The sequence below is a fragment of the Benincasa hispida genome, chromosome 1 (genome assembly GCF_009727055.1).
Source record: "Benincasa hispida cultivar B227 chromosome 1, ASM972705v1, whole genome shotgun sequence".
Taxonomy (NCBI): Eukaryota; Viridiplantae; Streptophyta; class Magnoliopsida; order Cucurbitales; family Cucurbitaceae; genus Benincasa; species Benincasa hispida.
In genome coordinates this window covers 13,349,317-13,374,918 of record NC_052349.1, presented here as the reverse complement: position 1 = coordinate 13,374,918, position 25,602 = coordinate 13,349,317, and the positions used below count along the sequence as shown (strand labels likewise).

General features: G+C 32.4%; 2 protein-coding genes across 3 annotated transcripts; one reads left to right on the top strand and one right to left on the bottom strand.

Annotated features, from left to right (window-relative positions):
• The first annotated feature begins 10,559 nt into the window (after nt 1–10,559).
• On the top strand, nt 10,560–12,355 carry LOC120072101 (epsin-3). 2 transcript variants are annotated; one of them, XM_039024516.1, is made up of 4 exons: nt 10,560–10,751; nt 10,967–11,089; nt 11,363–11,524; nt 11,626–12,355. In XM_039024516.1, the coding sequence occupies exons 1-4, from the start codon at nt 10,654–10,656 to the stop codon at nt 12,176–12,178; spliced, it is 936 nt and encodes a 311-aa protein (XP_038880444.1). In that variant the 5' UTR covers nt 10,560–10,653; the 3' UTR covers nt 12,179–12,355. The 2 variants fall into 2 exon arrangements, with proteins under 2 accessions (XP_038880444.1, XP_038880447.1); XM_039024519.1 differs by having other exon boundaries at nt 10,620–10,751; nt 10,975–11,089.
• Nucleotides 12,356–12,466: 111 nt separating this feature from the next.
• Nucleotides 12,467–14,307, bottom strand: LOC120072109 (60S ribosomal protein L14-2-like). The gene is made up of 5 exons (XM_039024523.1): nt 14,151–14,307; nt 13,965–14,066; nt 13,221–13,350; nt 12,993–13,105; nt 12,467–12,740 (listed from the first exon to the last, which is right to left on the bottom strand). The coding sequence occupies exons 1-5, from the start codon at nt 14,151–14,153 to the stop codon at nt 12,687–12,689; spliced, it is 402 nt and encodes a 133-aa protein (XP_038880451.1). The 5' UTR covers nt 14,154–14,307; the 3' UTR covers nt 12,467–12,686.
• Nucleotides 14,308–25,602: the final 11,295 nt, after the last annotated feature.

The window sequence follows — 25,602 nt, the reverse complement described above, 5'->3', positions numbered from 1 at the left end:
TATCAATGATAGACTATACCACCTATAAGAGCCTATTAGCAATAAAGTTTATCATTGATAGATTTTGCTATATTTCCAATTTTATTAGCCCTAAAAGTAACCCATTGTATCTACTGTTATAATAGTTCGTGTTTCCAATTATTATAACCTACAATTAACTACAACATTACTATTTTAAATCCCTATTTGTTATAGTATTTACTATTTGTTACCGTGTTTAATATTTTCTATTCATCCTCTCTTCTCCTCTTTGTTACAGTGTTTACTATTTCTTACTTAGATTAAAATACTATGCACTCAAACACAAACTATTATAACCAAACTAAAATAATCTGCACCCAAACATAAATAATTATAAACTTCAAACTAGAATGACCACATACTACAATAACCAATACAACACTTAAATATTCCCTGAGTTTCAAAATGTTACAACTTTACACTTGTAGTTTAAGTTTGTTTCAATCTGGTCCTAAGGTTTTAAGAATTATACTTTTAAACTTCGATAGTTTTGTTAGATACTTATTTTTATGAAGTAAAATTTTAAAAATAATTTTACTAAGTAATGAGAAAAGTAGTAAAACTTAATTAATGATAATTCTTTTAAATTAATTAGTTGATATTAATACTAGAGATTGAACATGAGTATTTAGTTAAAAAGTGAGATTATGAATGTAAACCTTAAAATCTGGAATAAAATTTAAACAAAATTCAAACTTCAATCCTGAAACAACGTTTTGAAACCTAGGGAAGCAAGTGAAATTAAGCTTTAAGTTTTAAAGACCATAATATTTTGAAAACTAATAAATCTAAATTTAGAGAGTAAAAATGTATTTAAAAAAAAATTAAGAAAGCTCAGAGGGGATAAAGGGAAGAAAAAAATTATTAATGGAAGACAAACATCATAGTTAATCCATCGTCACGATCATTTCTGTTCTCCACCAAAAGGCAGATAGAAAAACTCCCATAAAAATAAAATGAAAAAAAAAAAACTAAAAAAAAAAACATAAACTTATTTAGAGACTCAATGTCAAATCCAAGCCTTCTGAACCATCAGAGCTACAATCATTCTCCTCGCAATTCAGATCAATCACATCTTGGGGTGGATGCTGCTCCGCCTCCGTCCGGCCACCAACCGCCATCGCGCCGCCGTTATTCCGTCGGACTTGATTCCCCTGCCTCCTCTGCCGTGCCGCCACCTGATTCTGTTGAAAGTTAATACCGTTGGCGGTGGTGGTCCGCGGCGGCGGTGGAGGTTGGGCCAACAATGGATGAAGCGGAAGCAAGTGAGCCATGTCGATGGCGGCGCCGGAATAGCTTCTCAAAGGCGGCGACATCGTCAGTTGGGGTTCTCGAGAAGCAGAGGCTTGGCCATGGAAATAATTGGTCCATAACGGCGGTCGCTGAGAGCTACCAGAGCGAGGATTTGAGCGGCCTCCAAAAGAAGCAAGCTCATTCTGCAAGAAATGGTAATTGTAATGGTGATTAAGAGCTTCAGAGTAAAAAATCACTTGGCCACAGAGCCCACAAGGGGCACCGAAAATTGTGTTTTTCCGGCGAGATGGCCGGCCGGAAGAATCGCCAGAAGTCAACAACAGCGCCTCGGATGATGGGTTCCGGCCAGATTTATCAATGGATGAGGAATTCCATGGTAACGACAGAGAAAGAGAGAAGGCTGTGAGGAAAAACAGAGCAAACAGAGGAGCTTGAAGGAGGAGAGCCATGGCAAAAATGAGAATGGAGTTGGTGAGAAATGAAGAAGAATTATAAAGGGCATTGGGGAAGCCTAATTTTTAAGAAAGGAGAGTAAATTTATTGGCTCTTATTTGGAGGAGAGGTAACCTATTAAATTGGGACACCCATATTACCAAAAAGGGGTCATTTTCGTTACAAAAGGCTAAATCAGTTTTTTGGCTTTCATCCCTCCCGATTAATCTTATAAGATAATTAATTAAATTCATAGAACAGACTTTTCACTCTTCATTTTAATTAATAAGTTTTTATTTCATTCTCGTTTTTTTTTTTTTTTTTTAAATATTTTAACATTATGTTGCTAGCATTTCATCATTTTAGATTATGCAATGCTATAATCTATCATAATAGTATCATTTCATCATTTTTATGATATGAGATGTGGAGAATTTGATTCTTTAATGTCTTATTTGAATGTATATGTCTTAATAACTTTTAGCTATGTTCAAATTGATGTAGTTGACTCATCCATGCACTTTAGTTAACATTTTTTTTTTTAATTTGAAATAAAATAGTTAAAAAGGAGGTCAATAATTAAGCATATAATTTTTAGTAGGGAAAAAATAAAATGCTATTAAATAAATTAATAATTTTTTGTTAAATTTCATAAAGTTTATGTTATCAAATATATAAATAAAAGAAGGAGGATGAGGTAGAAAATATTTTCATGTAGAATAAATTCTTAATAATAAATTATATATTCATAATAATAATATGGTATTGTCCACTTTAAACATAACACTCGCAACCTTATTTTCAATTTATTAGCTTTCTACCAATAAATATAGGAAAATAAAACTTAGAAACAGAAATAATTTTACAAGAAATGATATATAGACCTTATCATCAATAAACTAAACAAATACAATGAAGGGATATTGTACTTGATTATTCTATTTTAAGTATGTCCATAGGGAACAAACATAATTATGTGAAAACTATGAAAAAGATCTAAAGAAAGTATGGAAACAAAAATGCTACTATAGCCAAGAATCTTGTCCAAAACTTAGAAAGAATGTCAAGAGGAGTATACAATGGAGGAAAAAGTACCATCTTTAAATTGGATAGCAAACGACATTTATTAAGAAATACCTATACGTTAGTGAAATTGAGGAGCACAAAGGATATGGAGAAAATATATTATAATAAAATATATAACTAAAATTATAAAATAACTAAAATTATGAAAATTTTGTGAAAAGTTAAAGTAGATTTCTTCTATGTGTTATTTAAAAGCCCACCAAATGCCACTATTTATAGCAAAGTAACAAATAGTATGTAATCTTACATGGACACCAAGCATGAATAACTACAAGGTACATGGACGTGAAAATTGACACATGACTTTTAGGACATTAAGCAATGGTATCTATTTTTTATAATATTTATAATACTCCCTTTTAGATGTCTATATATATATATATGATAAATATGTATCGTTAAAACCTTACTAGGAAAAATCCTAGTGAAGAAAAATGAGTGTATATTTCATATAATATATACTCCTAAAAGAATACAATATATCTACTCCACCTCATGAAAATATCACTTAAGATCTTTAGGTTGCTGCATTCCAATGTTGTTCACCAATTTTTCAAAAGTTGCGGTTGGTAATGTCTTTGTAAATAAATCTATTAGGTTATCCTTCTAACAAATTTATTGTACAATGATGTCGTCATTTTCTTTTTAGATCATGAGTGTAGAAAAACTTTGGTGAAATATAATTTGTTCTATCTTCTTTAATATATCCTCCTTTGATTGGGCTATGCAAGCTGTGTTGTTTTCGTATAATGTTGTTGGAAAATTTTTATTAGAAGACAAATCACATGTTTCACAAATGTGTTGAGTTTTTTATCTTAGCCATACACATTTTCAACTAGCCTCGTGAATTGCAAGAATTTCAGCATGATTTGAGTAAGTGGCCATTATGGTCTATTTCACCGATCGTCATGATATAGCAGTTCCCTCACATGTGAACAGATAACTTATTTGACATTTAGCTTTGTGTGTAACGGATAAATATCCATAATGTGCATAACCAACTAAGTCAAAATTTGTTTTATTTGAATAAAAAAAACTCATATCGATTGTTCTTCGGAGTTCCAATGCCTTTTTATAGGAGAAGAACTATATCTAGCTAATGAATTTACTGAAAATGCAATATCGGGTCTTGTATTATTAGCAAGATACATAAGTGCACTAATTGCACTAAGACATGGTACTTCAGGACTAAGAAGTTATTCATTATCATCCCAAGGTCGAAATATATCTTTCTATATATCCAATTAACGAACTTCCACTGGAATATTTAATGGATGTGTTTTGTCGATATAAAATCTTTTCAAAAATTTTCCTGTATAAGTTGATTGATATATAAATGTTCCATCTACTAAATGCTCAATTTGCAAACCAAGACAAAAAAAAAAAAACTGATATATTTCATCTCAAATTCTTTCTTAATATATTCTATTGCCTTTGAAAGCTCTTCAGGAGTTCCAATTATATTCAACTCATCAACATATACAATTATAATAGCAAATCCTGATTATGATTTCTTTATAATAATACACGAATATATTGGATTATTTTGATATCCTTCTTTCTTGATTGTTTCAATCCATATAGTGATCTCTGTAACTTTATTGAATATTATTCCCAAAAATTTGATGTATATGTTTCAGGTATCTTAAATTCTTCTGGGATTCTCATATAAATATTTTTATCAAGAGATCCATATAAGTACATCCATAAGATGCATATCCTAACTTTCAAACACAGTAGATCAATTAAATATCTTAGTGTAATTGCATCTACCACTAAAGAATATGTCTCCCATAATCAATACCAGGTCTTTGTGAAAAACCTTGTGTAACTAGTCTTGTTTTGGATCTTGAGACCTCATTATTTTCATTTATTTTTCTCAAATATTCATTTGTGTCTCACAGGTTTGACACCTTCTGGTGTTCGAACTACTGATCCAAAAACTTTCCATTTTGAAAATGAGTTTAATTATGCATCAATTGCTTCTTTCCAAAACATTGTTCAATAGATTTTGGTTCAGGATTCTCATTTTCAGATATAATATCAAGAGCAACATTATACGCAAAAATGTTATGAATAACTACATTAGTTCGATTCTATCTTTTTTCTGTCATGACATAGTTTATTGAAATATCATTACTATCTTTAGATATTTCACCTTTCTCACTAATCATGTCAAGGATTTCTTCATGGGTATTAATATCCTCAACCAAGTCTTTTTTGCTATTAATTCTTTTTCTTTTAAAGGATTTTTATCTTTGGAACCTGGTCTACCATGCTTCTAGCATATTCCAGACTCATTAATGACAATTGTTGTGTTGGGATATCAATTTTTTATGAAACATTTGTAGCTGGTATATGTGACTTAGTTACTTTGCATCTTTGATTTGCTATATTTTGCAAATGAATTATTTTTTGAACTTCAGGTTCACATTGATCTATACGGTGTTCTAAATAAGACAATAACGATTCATTCTATGTAATTTCTTTTTCCAATTTCTTAATTCCTCCCCTAATGTTGAAAAATTTGTCTCATTAAAATGACAATCGGCAAATCGTACAGTAAATACATCACCTGTTAGGGGTTCAAGATTAATTGATGAGGAATCATATCCAACATATATTCCTAACCTTCTTTGAGGACCCATCTTAGTGGGTTGTGATGGAGCAATTAGAACATATACTGCACATCAAAAAATTCTCAGATGGAAACTATTTGGCTCATGATCATAAGCTAATTGTAATAGCAAGTACTTATGATAAGCTATTGGCCTAGTACGTACAAGTGATGCTGCATGCAAAATAAGTGACGATGCATGCAAAATAGCATGTCCCCATATAGATAAAGGAAACTTAGCTCTTATAATTAATGGTCTTACAATTAATTGCAAACGTTTATAAATGATTTTGCTAAACCATTTTGTGTATAAACATGAGCTACAAGATGTTCAATATTTATCCCAATTGACATACAATAATTATCAAAGACTTGGGATGTAAATTCACCAGCATTATCAAGATGAATGGTCTTAATTATATAATCAAGAAATTGTGCTCTTAACTTAATTATTTGAGCAAGTAATATTGCAAATGCAAGATTTCAACTCGATAATAAGCACACGTGTGACGATCTACTAGATGCATCTATTAATACCATAAAATATCTAAATAGTCTACATGGTGAGTTAATAGGTTCACATATATCACCATAAATTCGTTCTAAATATGCAAGTGATTCAGTTCCCACTTTAGCTGGTGATGATCTAATTATTAATTTGTCTTGAGAGCAAGCATCACATGATAATTCATTAGATTGAAGAATCTTATGGCTCTTCAATGGATGTCCACTTGAATTCTTAATAATTATTCTCATCATTATAGACCTTAGATAACCCAATTTATCATGTCAAATAGAAAATATATCTGGATTCATGAACTTCAAGTTCATTGTTGCATATGTTCCAATTACTCGTATATGAGTATAATACAATCCAGAAGATAAAGCAGACAACCTTTCCAATATACGTTTTTTATTTAAGAAAATAGAGATAATATATAGATATTCTGCATTATTCTTAGTATCAGTCTCAATATGATAACCTTGCAACGTATATCTTTAATACTTAGAAGATTTTTCTTTATTGACTAAAAAAAAAATTCATTTTCAATTGTAAATTTTGTTCCTCTAGACAAAATAATATTTGTTTTTCTAAAACCTTCTATCAAGTTTATAGAACCTGATATTATATTTACTTTTGCTTTTAACATTGTCAATTTGAAAATGTATTTTTTATTTGTAATTATTGTGTGTGTAGTTGCACTGTCTGCCAGACATATATATTCTTTACTCATTTTTTAAACATATGAAAACGATCCATGTTTCTTCATTAAAATAAAATAATTACAATAAAAAAACACATAAAATATACAAAAGTTACTAAAAAACATGAAGATAGATAAAAGAAAACAACAATATTAAGTCTAGATATTCTCAAAGTCAAAAGAAACACTTGAAATTCCATCAACAAGTCTAGATATTCTCAAAGTCAAAAGAAACACTTGAAGTTCTATCGACTATGCCAATTTTCTCTTTCGGAGATTCAAAGTCCGTCACATCCAAATTTGTCATATGGGATGGGTCAAATATGTCATTATCCTGGTATGCAAAATTTTCTTTTACATTTTTCTCTTTTTTCTTCAGGGAGGTTTAATAGAGGTCAACTAAGTGTTTTGACGTATGACAAGTATGTGACCAATGCCCAGTCATTCCACATCGGAAGCATTTATTTTCAACACTCTTTGAACTCTTATCTTGTGGAGCTTTTCCTTTGTGATCATTATTTTGTGTGGTTTTTCTTATATTTGAATGATTAGAACGACCACCACGAAAATAATAATTATTTCTTCATCTACCACAGTCACGACCAAGACCTCAACTATGATTATTAACATTCACTTCAAGGAATGGTGTTGTTCCAGTTGGTCGAGATTCGTAGTTCTTCATCAATAGCTCGTTATGTTTTTCGGTCACGAGAAGACATGAAATTAGTTAAGAATATTGTATAAAACCTTTTTCTCGATATTGCTGTTGTAGGAGCATATTCGAGACATGAAATGTAGAAAATGTATTCTATAACATATCAGTATCAATAATTTTCTCTTCACATAACAACAACTTTGAACTAATTTTAAATAATGTGGAGTTGTAATCACTTACTGATTTAAAATCTTGTAGCCTTAAATGCATCCACTCATAACGAGCTTTAGGAAGAATAATTGTTTTTTTATTGTACATTTCTTTCAAAAAATTTCACAAGATACGGGGATCTTTTATTGTAAGATACTCAATTTTAATCCCTCGTGGAGATGATGATGAAGGAAAATCATAGTTTTTGCTTTGTCGATATCTTGCTTCTTTCTTTAATTGTTTCTCCCAAGTTCATAGCATCCAGATGAATTTCGGAAGAGCACCCATGACAAATAATTATTGTCATTAATGTCAATAGCCGCAAATTCTAATTTTATAAGGTTTTTCATGGCAACACTACCACAAAATATTGTTTTTATATTAGGAATTTAATATGTACTAAATATGCAAAATAACATTTAATTTATTAATTATAATAAAGAGGAAAAAATCGACCAACCTTTAAGCCCTACCTTCAGTGATAGTAGCAACAGAAACTCGTGTTGTGAAATTGAGGAACACAACGGATATGAAGAAACTATAATATAATAATAAATAATATAATATAATATAATACAATAATACAATAAAATAACTAAAATTATGAAAATTTAGTGAAAATTTGAAGTGGATCTCTCATCAATGTGTATCTTTCAAAACACACCAAATGCTCCTATTTATAGTCAATTTGACAAGTAGGAGGTGGATTACATGAATACTAATAATGTGTAATGTTGAGATACAAGGACAACACTTTGGAAAATGAGAGCATAACCTATGGTCAATGGACACTAAGTATGAGGATCTAATAATATCTATTATCATAATATTTATAATATATTCAAAATTTAAAAAAGGGAAAAAAAATACCTACTTAAAGGGATCGAATCCCAGCCTTGTGCTAAGCAAAACGTGCCCTAGTCGCTGTACAAATGTCATATAACTTTCATTTACGGAAGATAAATAATATATAGTTTAAAATAGACTACGGATCTTTTATAATTAATTAAAAAAAAAAAATTGTGAAACCTTGTGATGTAGAAGGAGCACGTGCCTCTCACCCCTTAATAGAACCACCCCAAACACCAATTGTAATATTGTGTTTGGCAACAACCTTGAAGTTTATTGAAAAACATTTTTAAAACTAGAGTGCTAGAATTTAGGGTTCTACCGGTTCGATTTCGATTTTCAGTTTTTCTTTACTCAATGGTCGGTTCAGCTCTAGTTAGTTTTGCATAGTAATCGAGTCAAACCCAACCAGCTGCAGCCCACTAAAAACCTATCACGCCTTTTTTTTTATATAGAAAATCTACTTTTTATTTATTTGATATAAAATCTGTCAACAAATATCAAACATCTTCTAGTCATAAAAGAATAAATGTAAACGGGCATAAATGACTTGTATATATCTCATTAATAATAAATAAAGATTTAATTTAAGACTAAAAATGTACCATATTTCATGTTTAATCAACTACTTATTTTAAAGTTGCACACAGTTAACAATAAGTACAACTCAAATTTTTATTGAGATTCTTATTTTGGATATAATATTCAATTGCATACTAAATAATATGTAACAATATAATAATATTAAAGAAAATTTTGTTTCTTAAATTCATATGAACCTAAATTTCATTTTGCCTTTTTTATTTCTTTTTTTTATACAAAAAAAAATTTTAAAAAAAAAGTGATATTGAAAAAACAATTAAATCGTCCAGTTGTACCTAGCTAATATTATATTTTGGTTGTGGATTTGCATTTCCTTATAAAGATTATAGAATTTAATACTTTGGGCGTTACCAATAGAACTCTACTAGTACTCACTCCGGACGAAAGTTTTTTTTTTCCCCCTAAAAAAAGGTAACGCAACACATTTGAAGTAATTAGTAAAATAATATAGATAAATATAGATAAATAAAAATAATAAATATATATTTTGGTGCAAGTTATATAATTAGACACATATTCGGATCAAGTTGAATTCCAAATTTTTTTAAAAGAAAAAAAATTGATTACCAAAATTTAAAAAAAAAAAAAATTGATGACCAAAATTTAAAAATATTAAAACTAAAAGGTTTCTTGAAGTTTATAAATGGCAAGTTCTCCTTCAAAACTATGATGTATGAATAGTTTTTCGAGTGCCAAGGTATGGTTAGATACATCTATTAAATTAGCCTCAAATTGACATCCTTTTAAAATTAGTAAAAATAACATATATAATACAAATTTATAAAAGAAAAATTATACTTTGGATCAGAGTTTAGATTTAGCATTTTAGTCCCTAAAATTGTTTATAATCTTTGGCGTCAATGTTTTATTTTTTGGTTAACGAAAGTCAACTTGACATTGTTTTTAATTAAAACAATATTTTAAAAAAAATTATCTCTTCTTTCTCCCTATTCCCTCTCCCATTCATTGCGAATTGTTGCATGCCACCTTTTATCCTCGACAACAACAACCATAAATCATATATATATATATATTCAAATAAGCTTAGTTCAATATTAATTGACTTGATCTTCCTCTATATAGAGATTAAAGGTTCAAGGTTCAGTCTCTCATTCTCATAATTATTGTTATACTTAAAAATAATATCGAAAAAGGTATTTTTCCTTATTATCCATAAATATTGAATCTTCAATACCAAACCTTACACCAACAAAAGATTATAAATACTATTGAATACTAATGTTAGTAAGTTTTCATTAAATTTCATTGCTCGATCTAGATATAATGGAATTTTTTTTACTATTGATGTCTTTATCAAGTTATTGACTACATAATACTTTGCTATGTACAGAATTACATCCTTGCGAAATTTTTTCTAATTAACAAATAAAATAAAATGTATGACCATGTATAAAATTCTGGAAGGTTCTTACAAGTACATTACTTTTTTTGGTTATAAGAATTGAATTTTAAGTCCACTTCAATTCGGTGGTGGTGCTCTTTTTTCTCCTAAAGATAGAGAAAGAAAGAGATTGGGGACTAAAACAAGTCATATAAAAATCTATAATTAGAAAATCTTTGCATTAAATTTCTTACCTACAGTCAAGGGTGTCCATAGAATAATATCTCTTATATATAATTCACACATCCAGAAGTTTTCTTTTGTAATTAACAACCCAGAAAAGTTTGAATTTTGAAGATTTTTGGAGTTTGATTGAAAAATGTCCCTAGACCAGTTCAAGAAACAAGCATCTTCTTTCCTGCATGAGAGATTCAAAGTAGCCAGGCTCGTTTTCACTGATGTTACCCAGGCAGAATTGTAAGCATTTTCCCATGTTTTGTTTAAAGTTTCTTGAATATTGCACAATATCTTAAGATCAATGACTCAAAACCATTATGACTATCCCTTGTTAAATGTCTTACGAATAATTTGGCATCGAATAATAGAATCTGATGATCATTTGGTGACTCAACAAACCTAGCCAAAGAAAAAAAAATAATTGGAATTGGTGTTTAATTTCCTCTATTCTCAAGGTTGGCAGAGGAAGCCACAAACAAAGATCCATGTAGCCCTGATGCTAAAACAATGACAATAATAGCTGAGGCATCCTTTGAGGTAGATGATTATTGGAGAATTGTTGATGTCCTTCACAACAGGTGAGTAAAATTGACACTCGTTTGGATTAAATTGGTTTTCAAGTTTTTTTTTTTCTTTTTCAAAAATTAAGTTGATTTAATGTAACTAAGCAAATTTGTGATCAAAATTATTTCTTTTAAAAAAATTTAAAATCAAAACTCCCTATAGAAGTTCTTAAATTAGAATATATACCAAAATCGACGATGAACATGTACTTAAATAATACAAATTACAAATGCTGATTAGTCGACTAAATCTAAAGTTCTCATAACTTTGCTTTCTGCAAATTTTAGGCTGCATAGCATTGAGTGGAAGCAGTGGAAACAATCCTACAAATCATTGGTACTCCTTGAGTTCTTGTTAACCCATGGACCAGAAGAGTTAGCTGATGAATTCAAGAGTGATTCATATATCATCGAAGAACTCGGAACTTTTAAACACATAGATGAAAGGGGGTAATTAATTTTAATCAAATCAGAGCTGCACATTTTATTTTATCTCAGAGTAGAGGCTTTTTCTTATGTGGTGATTGATTTTCTAATGATCTGACTAATAGGTTCAATTGGGGTGAGATCATGCAGCAAAAGTCTCAAAAGATACTACAACTTCTGAAAGGAGGCCAGACTTTAAAAGAATCGCGTTTGAAAGCTCTGAAAATAACAAGAGAAATTCAGGGATTTGGAAGTAGTTCATCGCCATCTTCGTCATCATCAACATTGTCACCTAGCTTTTCACCCAGCTTTTCGTTCGCTACATCAAGAACTTCATCATTTGGTTCGTATTCTACTACTACGAGCCCCACGTGGAGTGATTTACACGAGGAAAATAAATTTGAAAAATCCAAATCCCCAGAAGATGCCATTGAAAGCCATAATTGGGAAGGAATGGGAACTGAGAACAACTCTCCTGTAAGCAACTTTAATATCAAGAGACAACACCTTTGGGATAGCCCCCTAATCGAAGAGGATGATTGTCTACTTGAACCTGAGGATGAGGAAGAGAAACCAGCAAGTTTTCTAAGTGGAGTGTGCTCAAAGCTTGCGTTACTGAGTCCTACCCATCCAGAGAGAGCAGGATTTAGAAAAGCTTCTAATAAATGGGAAGAATGAAGATAGGAGTAATACTACATTAAGACTTTGTTAGCAATATGTTTCTAACCAGGGTATCCTAGAGGATGGTACTTTTAGTAAAAGTTAAAAGCCAAATGAAGCAGGCTTAGCCATGATGCCAGGCTTGAAATCATACTTAGAGCTATGAATAGCAAACAATTTTGCATTTTTGTAGAATGAATATGGTACCAAATATTACATCAATGCCATTGGCACTCAAGGAAAGCCAGACATAAAATTCAGAAAAACGAGAACAAAATCGAGTGGCACAGAAATTCAACTTAACAGTTAAGCAGAGAAACGTCAACAGATTCAGATTAATACTTAATTGGAGTAATGTGGACATCTTGAGAAAAAGATAAGTAAAAACTCACTACACTGGATGTCCAGAATCCATACATCTCAACACAAACGCGACCTCCACAGGGCTAGAGAAACAAGGAAGATAACAATCCAAAACTGATCACTTTAACTCGTAACAAAATTTGAAGCTAAAGAAACATACTCTCTAAGATTCACTCTTTTTCAGCTTTGCAAGTTCTTGCCTCACCAATCCAGCTCTCTGCAAAAAAAAAAAAAAAAAAAAAAAAAAAAAAGTTTATCCATAAGCATTGAGTAATCATCGAGCAAATAGCGAGAACGCAACACAATAGAAAATTAATTTTTAATGATAAATAAAACATAACTTCTTTCACTCCTTCATGCAAATTTAACAGAACTTCTTTCGCTTTATTTCATGCGTCAACGCATAAGAAAATGTAAAAAACAAACAACAGAAAGTACAAACTACAGATTGAATCACATTATCACAAACCTTTATCTTAGCCAGCATAAGCTTGAACCTATCAAAATCATTAAGTGATGCCCTTCTTTTCTTCACGAGTAATTTTCTCCCCCAAGAGCTATCCTCCCACTTTTTCTGAACATCTGACGTGATCAATCAAAACAACAGGTTAAAAACTTAAAGCAAACAAAAAACAAGAAAACAAGAGACGCGGCGTGTGATGGGCATTATAAATGAAAATTAAGTTAGGAAGGATACCAGCAGCCGTCATAGCTTCCATGAGCTCCTTCTTCCTAGGGACCCTCTTAATGTCGATTTTAATGTCAGTAAGAGAGAGTCTCTTGAAGTTCATTTGAGATCTAACCATATCAGGAGCATCCACCAAAGCCTGTATGTGGTAGCATTAAAAAATATATAAAGAATGAACAACAAATCAAATCTTGTAGAAAATAAAACAGAGACACCAGGAAATGACAACAAAACATACAAAATTAAAAACAAGACTGTGGATACGTATGATAATTTCATCCGGATACTCTTTTTCAACTAATAAAATTGATATGGTAGAATAACATTCAGTTGGAAGAAATAATTTTTTTTTTTTAGTTCCCATGAGACTGCAAGCTTCGACGTCTCACAATGATTTAGTATGACATGTATCTGCATTTGTAGATTCATGGAAACAGTTAAAATCATGTGAGCTCCACAACCAAAAATCCATTTTAGCTGGTGGAGGACCGTCAGAAAAAACCATTAATAACTAATAATTTGCATACTCAACCACTCTAACAATCAGTAATAGCTAACCAACGAGAATGACCTACTCTATGAATCTGCATTTAAATAAGCAATGCTGTAGTTTATTTCAACTAGTGGTAGATCCAGAAATTTATTGACGGAGGATTAGAAGGCTGTTAAGGAAGGAAAATCTGAAAAAATAAATGTAAGGAGTAGGAATTGAATCTGGGTCTGGAAAGGGTTGGAAGCCAAAAGGAAACATACTCTGTTCTGGTCAATAACATCGACAATGACGACAAGCTTTCCATAGTCTTCGCCGTAGTTGACGAGAGCGACTCTCCCGATCTCAACGTACCTCTTGAATGGCTACAGAAGTAATAAAAGAAGGCAAAATTCAGAAACAAATCGCAGAAGAAACAGGGGAAGAAAAATATACCAGCAAATGCTTACCATCTTCGGAATGTAAGGGGTTTCAGAGAGGGGCGAGAGAAGAAAGAAGATTATACAGTGTCAATGTCGAAAGTCGAAATTAGGGTTTATTATTCCCTTGTAGATCCAAATAATCCTTTCGATACAAAACCCGACTGTTTTAACTTTAAATTTACGATTTTGTCCCTCGTGGTGCTCAGTTTTTCTTTTCTTTTCTTTTTCTTTTTAGATGTTCCCCATGTACACAGTTAGAATAGTTATTATAGAAAATAATAATAATAATAATAATAAAGGATATATAATATATTTCAAAATATTTAGACTGTGATTGGTTGATATGTAAGTAGAAATTTGGAGTATTAATGAAAACAAAGTTTTATGTTTTTGGTAGTTGATTTAGAAATTAAAGCCCATGATAATTTTAATAATGCAAATTGTATTCACACTAAACACTATAAAATTATTTAAAGTTACTAACAAAAATTAGGTTAAATAAAAACTATTATTTATTTAATTTAAGAAATGAATTGAATGGTTGGAATGTCTTAGAATTCACAATTCGTGTTAAACATTTTATTTATCAATAATAATGACTTGTTGATTTTTCATCTTATTATGGAAATCCAATAAACGCATCCTTGGCTATAATCTGAATGTTATAACTTTATGTAGTGACATAAACAGAATCAAGTTGACAGTATATAGCCTAAATGGTCTAATAAGTATATGGATGAAATTGGGTATCTCATCCTAGTAACACTATTGGATGTGGCCCACTCTGTAGTTGTTACAAGAAGTTGTAAGGTGCTACAAACAATGTGATCCACAAATCGTTCATGTTAAGACATGTGAGTGGGGCATCATATGCAATGAGTTTGCATATAGACTAGACCACGAAAATAGTCATTTTTCTTTATAACGACCGTTTACTATTAAAACTGACTATTTCATTTATCATATAACCTAGATTAACTCAATCTTAATCTTGAGCTAGCTATGAACTCCTGTTTGTTCGGGATTATCCTTTGATCTGCAAACCGTGAGAGTAGTCCAACAACACTGCTCAATAAGCTTACAATTTTGGGGATAAGACCAGATGAATAGCTGAGGACATAGCCTTGCAAGATGGAATTCACTCCTACCCTATTTAGGGTTAGCAAATAGGTTGTTCTCTTAAGTACTGATTCTAAGTCTTGAACAATCGAGACCCTGCCTTCTCATGATAGAGAAAGGATTTGATTCATAGAGATTATGAATCAGAATTGTTCATTAGAGGATCAGTATAAATATAAGGAACAAGATGTATTCACAAGGGTAAAACAATATTTTTTACCTAGCTGTGATTACGAACAACCTGTAAAGGATCGACTTACTGATTATGGTTATTAAGTAGACATAATATATCTACAGTGAGGGGAGTTCAACTATGGGCTATAGTGGAGTGTTCCATTAGTTATAGGGGTTAGATCGGACTAATGAGTTTAGCTAATTAATCTCGAATCATTGGAGCCCATGATCTGTAGGTCCGCGAGGTCCCCCTACTAGCTCTAAATGGATAAGCTTTAGAATAGCTTGAGAATTTAATTTGAAACGTTCAAATTTAACGGAATAAGAGAATATATATTTAAATATGATTTAAATATTGAAGATGATTATTGTGCAAAAATTAATTTAATATTTGATATTAAATTAATTTTAGAAAATCATTTTTTCAGTTTATTAAATCAAAAAGGTTTTGAAATCATTTTTTTTATTTTAAAAGGAAATAGAAAATCGATTTTGCATGCCATACAAAATGGAAAATATTGTTTTTCCATTATCATCTTCATCATGCTCACACAAACCACATCTTCTTCTCTTCATTAATACTCTAAGCATGAGCTGCAAGCCATGCAACTCACTTCTTTTCATGTTCATTTGCAATAAATAAAGAAGTTTGGAGTGATTTGAAGAGAGCTAATACAGAAATTTTGAGAGAAAATCTATGTGAGAAGAAAGAGTTCTTTCATTCGGGCTAATGTATGTGCTTCACTGATCTTCATTGATTCAAGTTGTTCTTGAGTCCCACAACTCTCTCAAAAGTTCCAAGAGGATAGTGGAAAAGACCTTGAGGTGGTTTACGGTGATCTTTTGTGAAGACTGTTGTTGTACAATCAAGATCTTGGAAAGTTCTTCAGAGGTATGATCTTAAAATCCTATTTTTAGAAAAGTATGCTTTAGTTTCTACCATAATTAGTGAATTTAAATGCTTATGGATCTCTGATACCAATTGAAAAAGTTAACTAATATGCAACGGAAGTATCAAGGATCCATAAGCATTCAAATTCATTAATTTTGGTAGAAACTAAAACATGCTTTTCTAAAAAAAGGGTTTTAAGATCATACCTTTGAAGAACTCTCCAAGATCTTGATTATACAGCAGCAGTCTTCACAAAAAATCACCGTGAACCACCTCAAGGTATTTCCTTTTAAAATTAAAAAAAAACGATTTCAAAACTATTTTGATTTAATAAACTGAAAAAATGATTTTCTAAAATTAATTTCATAAATTAATTTAGTATCAAATATTAAATTAATTTTTGTACAATAATCATCTTCATATATTTAAATCATATTTAAATATATGTTCTTCCGTTCTGTTTAATTTGAACGTTTCAAATTAATTTCTCAAGCTACTCTAAAGCTTATCTATTTACGAGCTAGTAGGGGGACCTCGCGAACCTACAAATCATGGGCTCCAACGATTTGAGATTAATCTGCTAAACTTATTAGTCTGATCTAACCCTCATTCGTTAACTAATGGGACACTCCACTATAGTCCATCGTTGAACTCCCCTCAATGTAGATATATTATGTCCACTTAATAACCATAATCAGTAAGTCGATCCTTCACAGGTTGTTCGTAATTATAGCTAGGTCAAAAATACCGTTTTACCCCTACTGATCCAAAATACCGTTAAATTCCTACTGATCCTCTAATGAACAATTCTGATTCATAATCTCTATGAATCAAATCCTTTCTCTATCATGAGAAGGCAGGGTCTCGATTGTTCAAGACTTAGAATCAGTACTTAAGAGAACAACCTATTTGCCAACCCTAAAGAGGGTAGGAGTTAATTCCATCTTGCAAGGCTATGTCCCCAGCTATTCATTCGGTCTTATCCCAAAAATGGTAAGCTTATTGAGCAGTGTTGTTGGACTACTCTCACCGTTTGCAAATCAAAGGATAATCCCGAACAAACAGGAGTTCATAGCTAGCTCAGATTAAGATCGAGTTAACCTAGGTTATATGATAAATGAAATAGTCAGTTTTAATAGTAAACAGTCGTTATAAAGAAAAGTGACTATTTTCGTGGTCCAGTCTATATGCAAACTCATTGCATAGGATATCCCCACTCACATGTCTCAACATGAACGATTTGTGGATCACCTCGTTTGTAGCACCTTACAACTTCTTGTAATAACTATAGAGTAGGAAGCATCCAATAGTGTTACCAGGATGAGATAACCAATTTCATTCATATACTTATTAGACCATTTAGGCTATATACTGTCAACTTGATCCTGTTTATGTTATTACATAAAGTTATAGCATTCAGACTATAGCCAAGGATATGATACCAATTGAAAGAGTTAAGTAACATACAACGGAAGTATCAAGGATTCATAAGCATTCAAATTCACTAATTTTGGTAGAAACTAAAGCATGTTTTTCTAAAAATATGGTTTTAAGATCATTCCTTTGAAGAACACTCCAAGAACTTGATTATACAGCAGCAATCTTCACCAGAGATCACCGCGAACCACCTCAAGGTCTTCCCCAAAAACTTTAGTCGAGAGGGCCTTGGTGAATGGATCAGCAAGGTTGTCTTCAGAGGCTATCTTTGTGACGATCACATCTCCTCTGTGTACGATCTCCTGGATGAAATGGTACTTTCTTTCGATGTTTTTTCCATGTTTGTGATTCCTAGGTCCCTTTGAGTTGGCAACGACACCACTGTTGTCACAAATACAGTGTGATAGGTAGGTGCATATTTGGAACGACTTCCAAATCAGGCAAGAATTTGCGTAGCCATACCGCTTCCTTAGCAGCTTCGCATGCAGCCACGTATTCTGCTTCCATGGTGGAGTCAGCGATACAACTTTTCTTGATGCTTCTCTAAACTATAACTCCTCCATTAAGAGTGAAAACTGATCTTGAGGTAGAATTCCTAGAATATACGTCAGTCTGAAAATTAGAAATAGTATATCCTATAAGGATCAAATCCTTAGGTCCATACACAAGCATATAGTCCCTCGTTCTCTTTAGATACTTGAGGATATTTTTTTACAGCGGTCCAATGACCGTGTTTAGGATTGGATTGGAAATTGCTAACGATTCCAAAAACATATGTCAGGATATGTCCACAACATAGCGTACATCAAACTTCCAACTGCAGATGCATATGGAATTCTGTTCATCTCCTCAACCTCTTGAGGTGTCTTAGGACAATGTTCCTTAGACAAATGAATCCCATGCCTGAAAGGTAATAACCCTTTCTTGGAATTTTGCATATTATACCTTGACAATATCTTGAAAATATAAGATGCCTGAGATAGTGCCAATGTTTTATTCTTTCGATTTTGAAAGATCTGTATTCCTTGAACATACTGAGCATCACCCAAATCTTTCATTTGGAACTGTGTTGCTAACCATCTCTTTACATCAGCAAGAAAACTTGTCTCATTCCCAATGAGCAAGATATCATCGACGTATAGAACTAAGAATGCTACATTTTTGTTGACTATCTTCTTGTATACACAAGATTCGTCAACATTCTGTTCAAAGCCATAAGATTTGATCGCAATGTCAAATCTTATATTCCAGGATCTGGATACTTGTTTCAATCCATAAATGGATCGATTAAGCTTATAGACTTTCTGTTCCTGTCCTTTTTCGACGAACCCCTCTGGTTGAGACATAAAATACTTTCATCAAGATAGTCATTCAAAAAGGCTGTCTTGAAATTCATTTGCCATATCTCATAGTCATAATATGTGGCAATGACAAGAAGTATTCTTATTTATTTGATCATGGCAACAGGAGAAAAAGTTTCTTTATAATCAACTCCTTCTCTTTGGATAAAACCCTTTGCCACAGGTCTGACTTTATAAGTATGTACCTCGCCAGTTTGGTCTCGTTTTCTCTTGTAGATCTACTTACAACCTATAGGTGTAAACCCATGTGGTTGATCTACAAGTTCCCAGACTAAGTTGAAGTACATAGACTCCATTTCAACGTCTATGGCTTTTATCCATTGTTCCCTGTTGACATCTTCCATTGCCTTCTTAAAGGTTAATGGATCCTATAAACCATCATATTGTATGATGTTTGAGTTTCTGTTAAACCCATGTAGCATTCAGGTTGTTGAATAACCCTCCCACTACGACGAGGCATTCCCAACTTTTGGGATGGACGTGACGGGACAACAACCATTGTTGATGGACCAGCTTGATCAACAACTCTTGTTGATCTTTTAGTAGTATCTTTAGATAGTTCTTGCAATATTAGCTTACTGCGAGGTAGATTATTTTTAATATGATCCTCTTCCAAGAACGTTGCGTTTTTCGATACAAACACTTTATCTTCTTGGGGATCATAAAAGTATCCTCCTTTTGTTTCCATGGGATATCCTACAAATAGGCATAATTTTGAACGTGTTTCCAATTTCTTAGGATTCTGTACCAACACATGTGCTAGAAAACCCCAGATATGGAAAAGATGTAAACTCGCTTTGCGTCCTTTCCATAATTCATATGGTGTTTCTAAAACACTTTTAGACGGAACAACGTTTAGAACATAAAACTGCAGTCTATACTGCATACCCAAAAAGGATTGAGGTAATTGAGCATAACTCATCATAGACCGAACCATGTACAACAAGGTTTGATTTCTTCTTTCTGCAACATCGTTTTGTTGTGGTGTTCCAAGTGCTGTGAGTTGGGATTGAATTCTATGATCTACTAGATAGTTCTGAAATTGAAAATCCATATACTCACCACCTCGATTAGATCGAAGTGTTTTAATTTTTTTACTTAAATGATTTTCAATCTTAGCCTTAAATTCTTTGAACTTTTCAAGAGTTTCAGACTTGTGACTGATTAAGTAAGCATAGTCATATCAAGAACAATCGTCAATAAAATTGACGAAGTACTGATATCCTCCTCGAGCTTTAACATTCATCGGACCACAAAGTTCTAAATGTATAAGTTCAAGAGGTTCTTTGGCACGAAGACCTTTGTTAGAAAAAGATCTTTTCGTCATTTTTCCCTCAAAACATGATTCACATGGAGGTAAGGAACTGTCTTCTAACTGATTTAGATGACCCTTTTTTATCAATCTCTCAATCCTGTTGAGATTAATGTGACCAAGCTTGAGGTGCCAAAGATAAGCGTTAAAAGAGATTTTTCGCTTTTTATTATGAGTTTCAACCGTTTTAAACATCTCTATATTTAAAATGGTTCTTGCTTCAGTTGGTTGTAATATGTATAAGTTATTTTCAAGTCTAGCAGAACAAATATGAACATCTCTTAAATAAACAAACACTTCATTATATTCAAAAGATACACTGTACATATTCTCTAAAAGACAAGAAATGAAGATAAGATTTCTTTTCATCCAAAGTACAAAAAACACATGCTTGAGTAAGATAAAAGAATCTAAAAAAAAACAACTTCACATCTCCCACTGCTTCAGCTGAAATGACTTCACCTGTTCTCACCTTGAAAGTCATCTCAAATTCAGAAAGTCTTCTCCAAGAATTAGTTTCCTGTAGAAAAGTACAAACATGATTAGTGGCGCTTGAATATAATATCCAGGTAAGGTGATGGAACTAATCTAGCACTACACGATCGTTTAGCTTTGGCATGGGAACTAAACGATACATTGAATTAGCTAAGCAATAACACGACGATGGAACTAAGTGATCATTTAGTTCTATACAATAAAGCTAAGCGATCGTTTAGCTTCAGTAAAACACTAAGCAATCGTGTATCTCATCTCAACTTAAGGCGATGACACTAGACAATGATCACCTTCAGCGCTACACGATCGGCCTTAGCAGCACTTTGAAGTTGGACCGAGAGCAGCCGGTTCGATCGATTTTCTCAAGGTCCAATCCGGTTCAGCCTCAAAGGGTTTTGGCTGGTCCGGTTCAGACTTTATTGGTCTGGTTTAGACTCATCCAGCTCGATTCAATGTGCTTGGGTTCGGTTTGGAGCGGTTCGAATGGTTCAAAGAGATTTTGAAGCTGTTTGTAATAGTTAAGAATCTGTTTGCTTGTTTATGCCAAAGCGAAAACCATATCAGTTAGTATTTAATTGTTTATGCATGAAATGTATGTAATAATTAAATAATTCATGTATATGCATACAGTCTATGAAGCACAGATACTTTATGTGAGGCAAAGAATCAGTATTAAATATGTATTGGATACTGATACTTCTAGATACTTCCCAGATACGTATCTGACACACAATTTAACGGATCTATACTTTCAGATACTTTTCAGATATGTATCTGACACGCGATTTGATGTATCTATTTCTATGCGTACTTTTTTTTAAAGAAAAAAGACAAGTAACTCATCTAATCTTTCCCAATCTAAAATTAGGCAACCTATTTAAAAAGCTCACTACTCGAGTCCAAAACCAAAAGAAAAATTAAATAAATAACGGACCAAATCCTAGACTAGAATCATCTAATCTCCATCTTCACATTTGAGTTCCCACAAAGTCCACCAAAATATAAATTATTTGGATATATTCAATATTAAGTTCTTCATTTATCTTCATACTTCTCTCTCTAGTCTTCTTCTTCTTCTTTCTTTGCAACATGAGTCACTTTTCTATTGCATTTTATTAACTATTGTACTTCAACATCTTAGATGTTGCTTTTTTTGTATTGTATTTTAGTGTTTGTATTCTATTTTGTGCTAATATTATTAACTTATATCTTGAATTTATCTATATCCTATATTTTTTTTTAAAGGAAAAAAATGTATCTTCAACGTATCGATACAAATACTTTATCTTCCTGAGGATCATAAAAGAGACCACCTCTTGTTTTCTTTAAGTAGCCTACAAATCGGCACACTTTTGAACGGTGTTCTAACTTTTTAGGATTTTGCACCAACACATGTGCTGGACAATCCCAAATCCTGAAGTAATATAGATTTCCTCTACGTCCTCTCCAGAGCTCGTAAGGTGTTTCAGAAACACTTTTCGAGGGAACCATGTTCAAAATATACACTGCATTCTGAACTGCATGTCCCCAAAAAGAATTTTGTAGTTGAGCGTAACTCATCATGGAATGAACCATGTTCAGCAAGGTTCTATTTCTCCTCTCTGCCACACTGTTCTACTGAGGCGTGCCAGGGGCTGGGAGTTGAGACTAAATTCTATGTTCTATCAAATAGTTTTGGAATTCTATGTCCATATACTCACCACCTCGATCTGATCGAAGTGTTTTAATCTTTTTACCTAATTAGTTTTCAACCTCAGCTCTATACTCTTTGAACTTTTCAAAAGTTTCAGACTTTTGGTGTATTAGGTAAACATGTTCATACCTTGAATAATCATCTATAAAACTGATGAAATATTCAAACCGTCCTTTTGCTCTAACTAGAGGCCCACAAAGGTCTAAGTGAATCAACTCTAGGGTTTCTTTGACTCTAAGATCTTTTCCAGAAAAAGATCTTTTTGTCATTTTACCCTCAAGATAGGACTGACATGGTGGTAATGAACTGTCTTTCTAACTTGTTTAAAAGACCGTTCTTAACCAATCTCTCAATCCCATTGAGATTTATGCCAATCTTAAGTGCCAAAAATAGGCATTTGGAGAAATCTTCCTCTTCTTATGAGTCCCAGTAGTTTTAAACATCTCTATGTTCAACATAGCTTTGACCTCAGTCAGTTTTAACATGTACAATTTATTTTTTAATTTTGCAGAGCAAATCTATTTATTTCCCATATTGATGAACACTTCACTATTTTCGAATTAAACTTTATAATTTTGTTCTAGCAAATGGGAGACAGATATTAGATTCCTTTTCATAGAAGAAATATAATATACATTTTTCAAATAAATGTACTTATCTCCTATAAATAACTTCACATCTCCCACTGCTTTGACCAAAACATTCTCCCCAGTCTTTACCTTAAAGATTATTTCACCTTTTGTCAACTATCTCCAGGAACTTGTTTCCTATGAGATAGTACATACATGATTAGCGGCAACTGAATCAATTATCCAGATTTTATCGTTTTCCACTAAACGTGCTTCGATAATAAGTAAATCATATTTATCTTGTTGTTCGAATTCAACATCCTCATCTACATAATTCATAATTTTAGATGAGTTGGGAGATAGAGCACAATCCTCTATTAAAACTCTGTTGGTATAATCAACCGCTAGTAATTTGTTTGTCGATTTGATTTTACTGTTATGTACATCGGAAGTGAGTATACTAGAATTCGACATGCTGATAAAATTCAAACAAATTCTAATTAGCAAATTGTAACTAAACCCAAAGTCAAATTTTAGCAAAAAGTAATAATGTACCCATAATCATTATTTATTTGCAAAGATATTTTAGTGAGTCAGAATATGTGCTACCGAGGGATAGTCATATACTCCTTCGCTAAAACAAATAATTTTGACCAAACACTATCTCTGGAATAACTCTCATTCCTATAGTCGTTTGGTTATCGCTTTCGGTCAAGATCTTTACAAACAACTTAGTAATTCTTGTAAGTGTGACCTGCCATTTTCAGATCCTATAGGATGGTATGAATTTGCCTCTGAAATAGAAGACAACATCCAAGATGGAACTATAAGACCCTATTCATTTTATTGAAGCCTGTGTTGTTTCGAATCCTATGTTACAACCCTCCGAGGGGATAGCCGTCGCTAAACTACTAGCAAAGGGCCGCCTAAAGCAAACCAGCAGGCGCAATATAGGAATCTCACGGTTCAGACTAATGGAGGAGAACGTAGGATATATTGACACATATCCTTCACCCACTTACTATGAACTACTTCCTCCATTTACCTTGATATTGACTCATACAAAACACTCTCTGGAGGGAGGTCACTCCCAGAGTGACATGAAGCGTCATATAAATCTCACGGTGTAAACTATGTGGAGACGTGGTAGTTGAAATCTATTTATCGTATAATAGACTTATATTTGAACAACTTCTTCTTATTCACCAAAATCTATAGGCTAAAAAATACTTTCCGAAGGGAGATCACTCCTAGGGTGACAGGAAGTACCGCTTAAATCTGGATTGTGAACTCTTAGAGACGTGCGAGCTAAAAATAACGTATCATATATGTTATTAATCTCCCACTGAAGTTTTCTAATCACTCTATCATATAGAAGTTATTAGCCACTGAAGTGTTCTATTTGGGTATATTTATACTTAGGTTCTTTTCGGCTAATAAAACAACCCTAAGTTTATGTGGTTTATCTAAGTATAACTCTTATAGTTGGATTTTAACCTACGATGTCTAGGTGATAAACCATTTCATTACCTCACATCACTCACTTATGCTCATAAAACTACTTACCAATGCTCAATAATTTGGCCATAATCCCCAAGTAGGAGGTGTTTCATAAACCGTCAACTTAAGAACCCCCAACCTTAGACAGGATTATATACCGATTAAGTTTGTAACCTAGGTTTTATGTGTCTTAACAATTAAAACAAGTGGTTAACCTACGTGAGGATGCAGCTATTGTTTATAGATTTTAAATGTCTAACCCAATTTTATAATGACTCATAAAACTTTAGACATGTTAAACATCCATAACATACATAAGGCATTCAACATTTAATATAACTTTTATATTAAATACGAGAAACCCTAACATGCATACTATATATTATAACAATTATAACATACTTTCTATGTATATAACATGCTTCCTATGGTGGGATTTCAAATCTAAAAGGCATACTATATGCACATACAAGATTTATTTAATTATAACATATATCAAATGCATAAATAATTAAACACAGACTGATATAGTTTTAGTTTTGGCAAAAAAAAAAAAAAAAACAAGCAAACAAATCCTAATCATTACAAAACAACTTTCGAACCGCTCCCGGACCGCTCAAACTGCTCCAGAACGAACTCAAGTAGCTTGAACCGGACCTGAACCGTTTGAATCGGACCAGACCACAAGAGAACCGGTCGAACCAGCATCCCTTGCACATGTTCCACATTTCACTAAATCTCATCGTTTAGCAATGATGACCACCATCTTGCAATTTTCCTGATTGTTTAGTATATGCTTGATCGTTTAGCGCGCGCAAAAGGTAAACGATCGTTTAATGCCATAGCTCAGCTGCCACACAAAGGTATGCGATCATGTAGTGCTATTGCATAGCAACTCGACGAATCGCCTAACTCCCGTATAGAGGT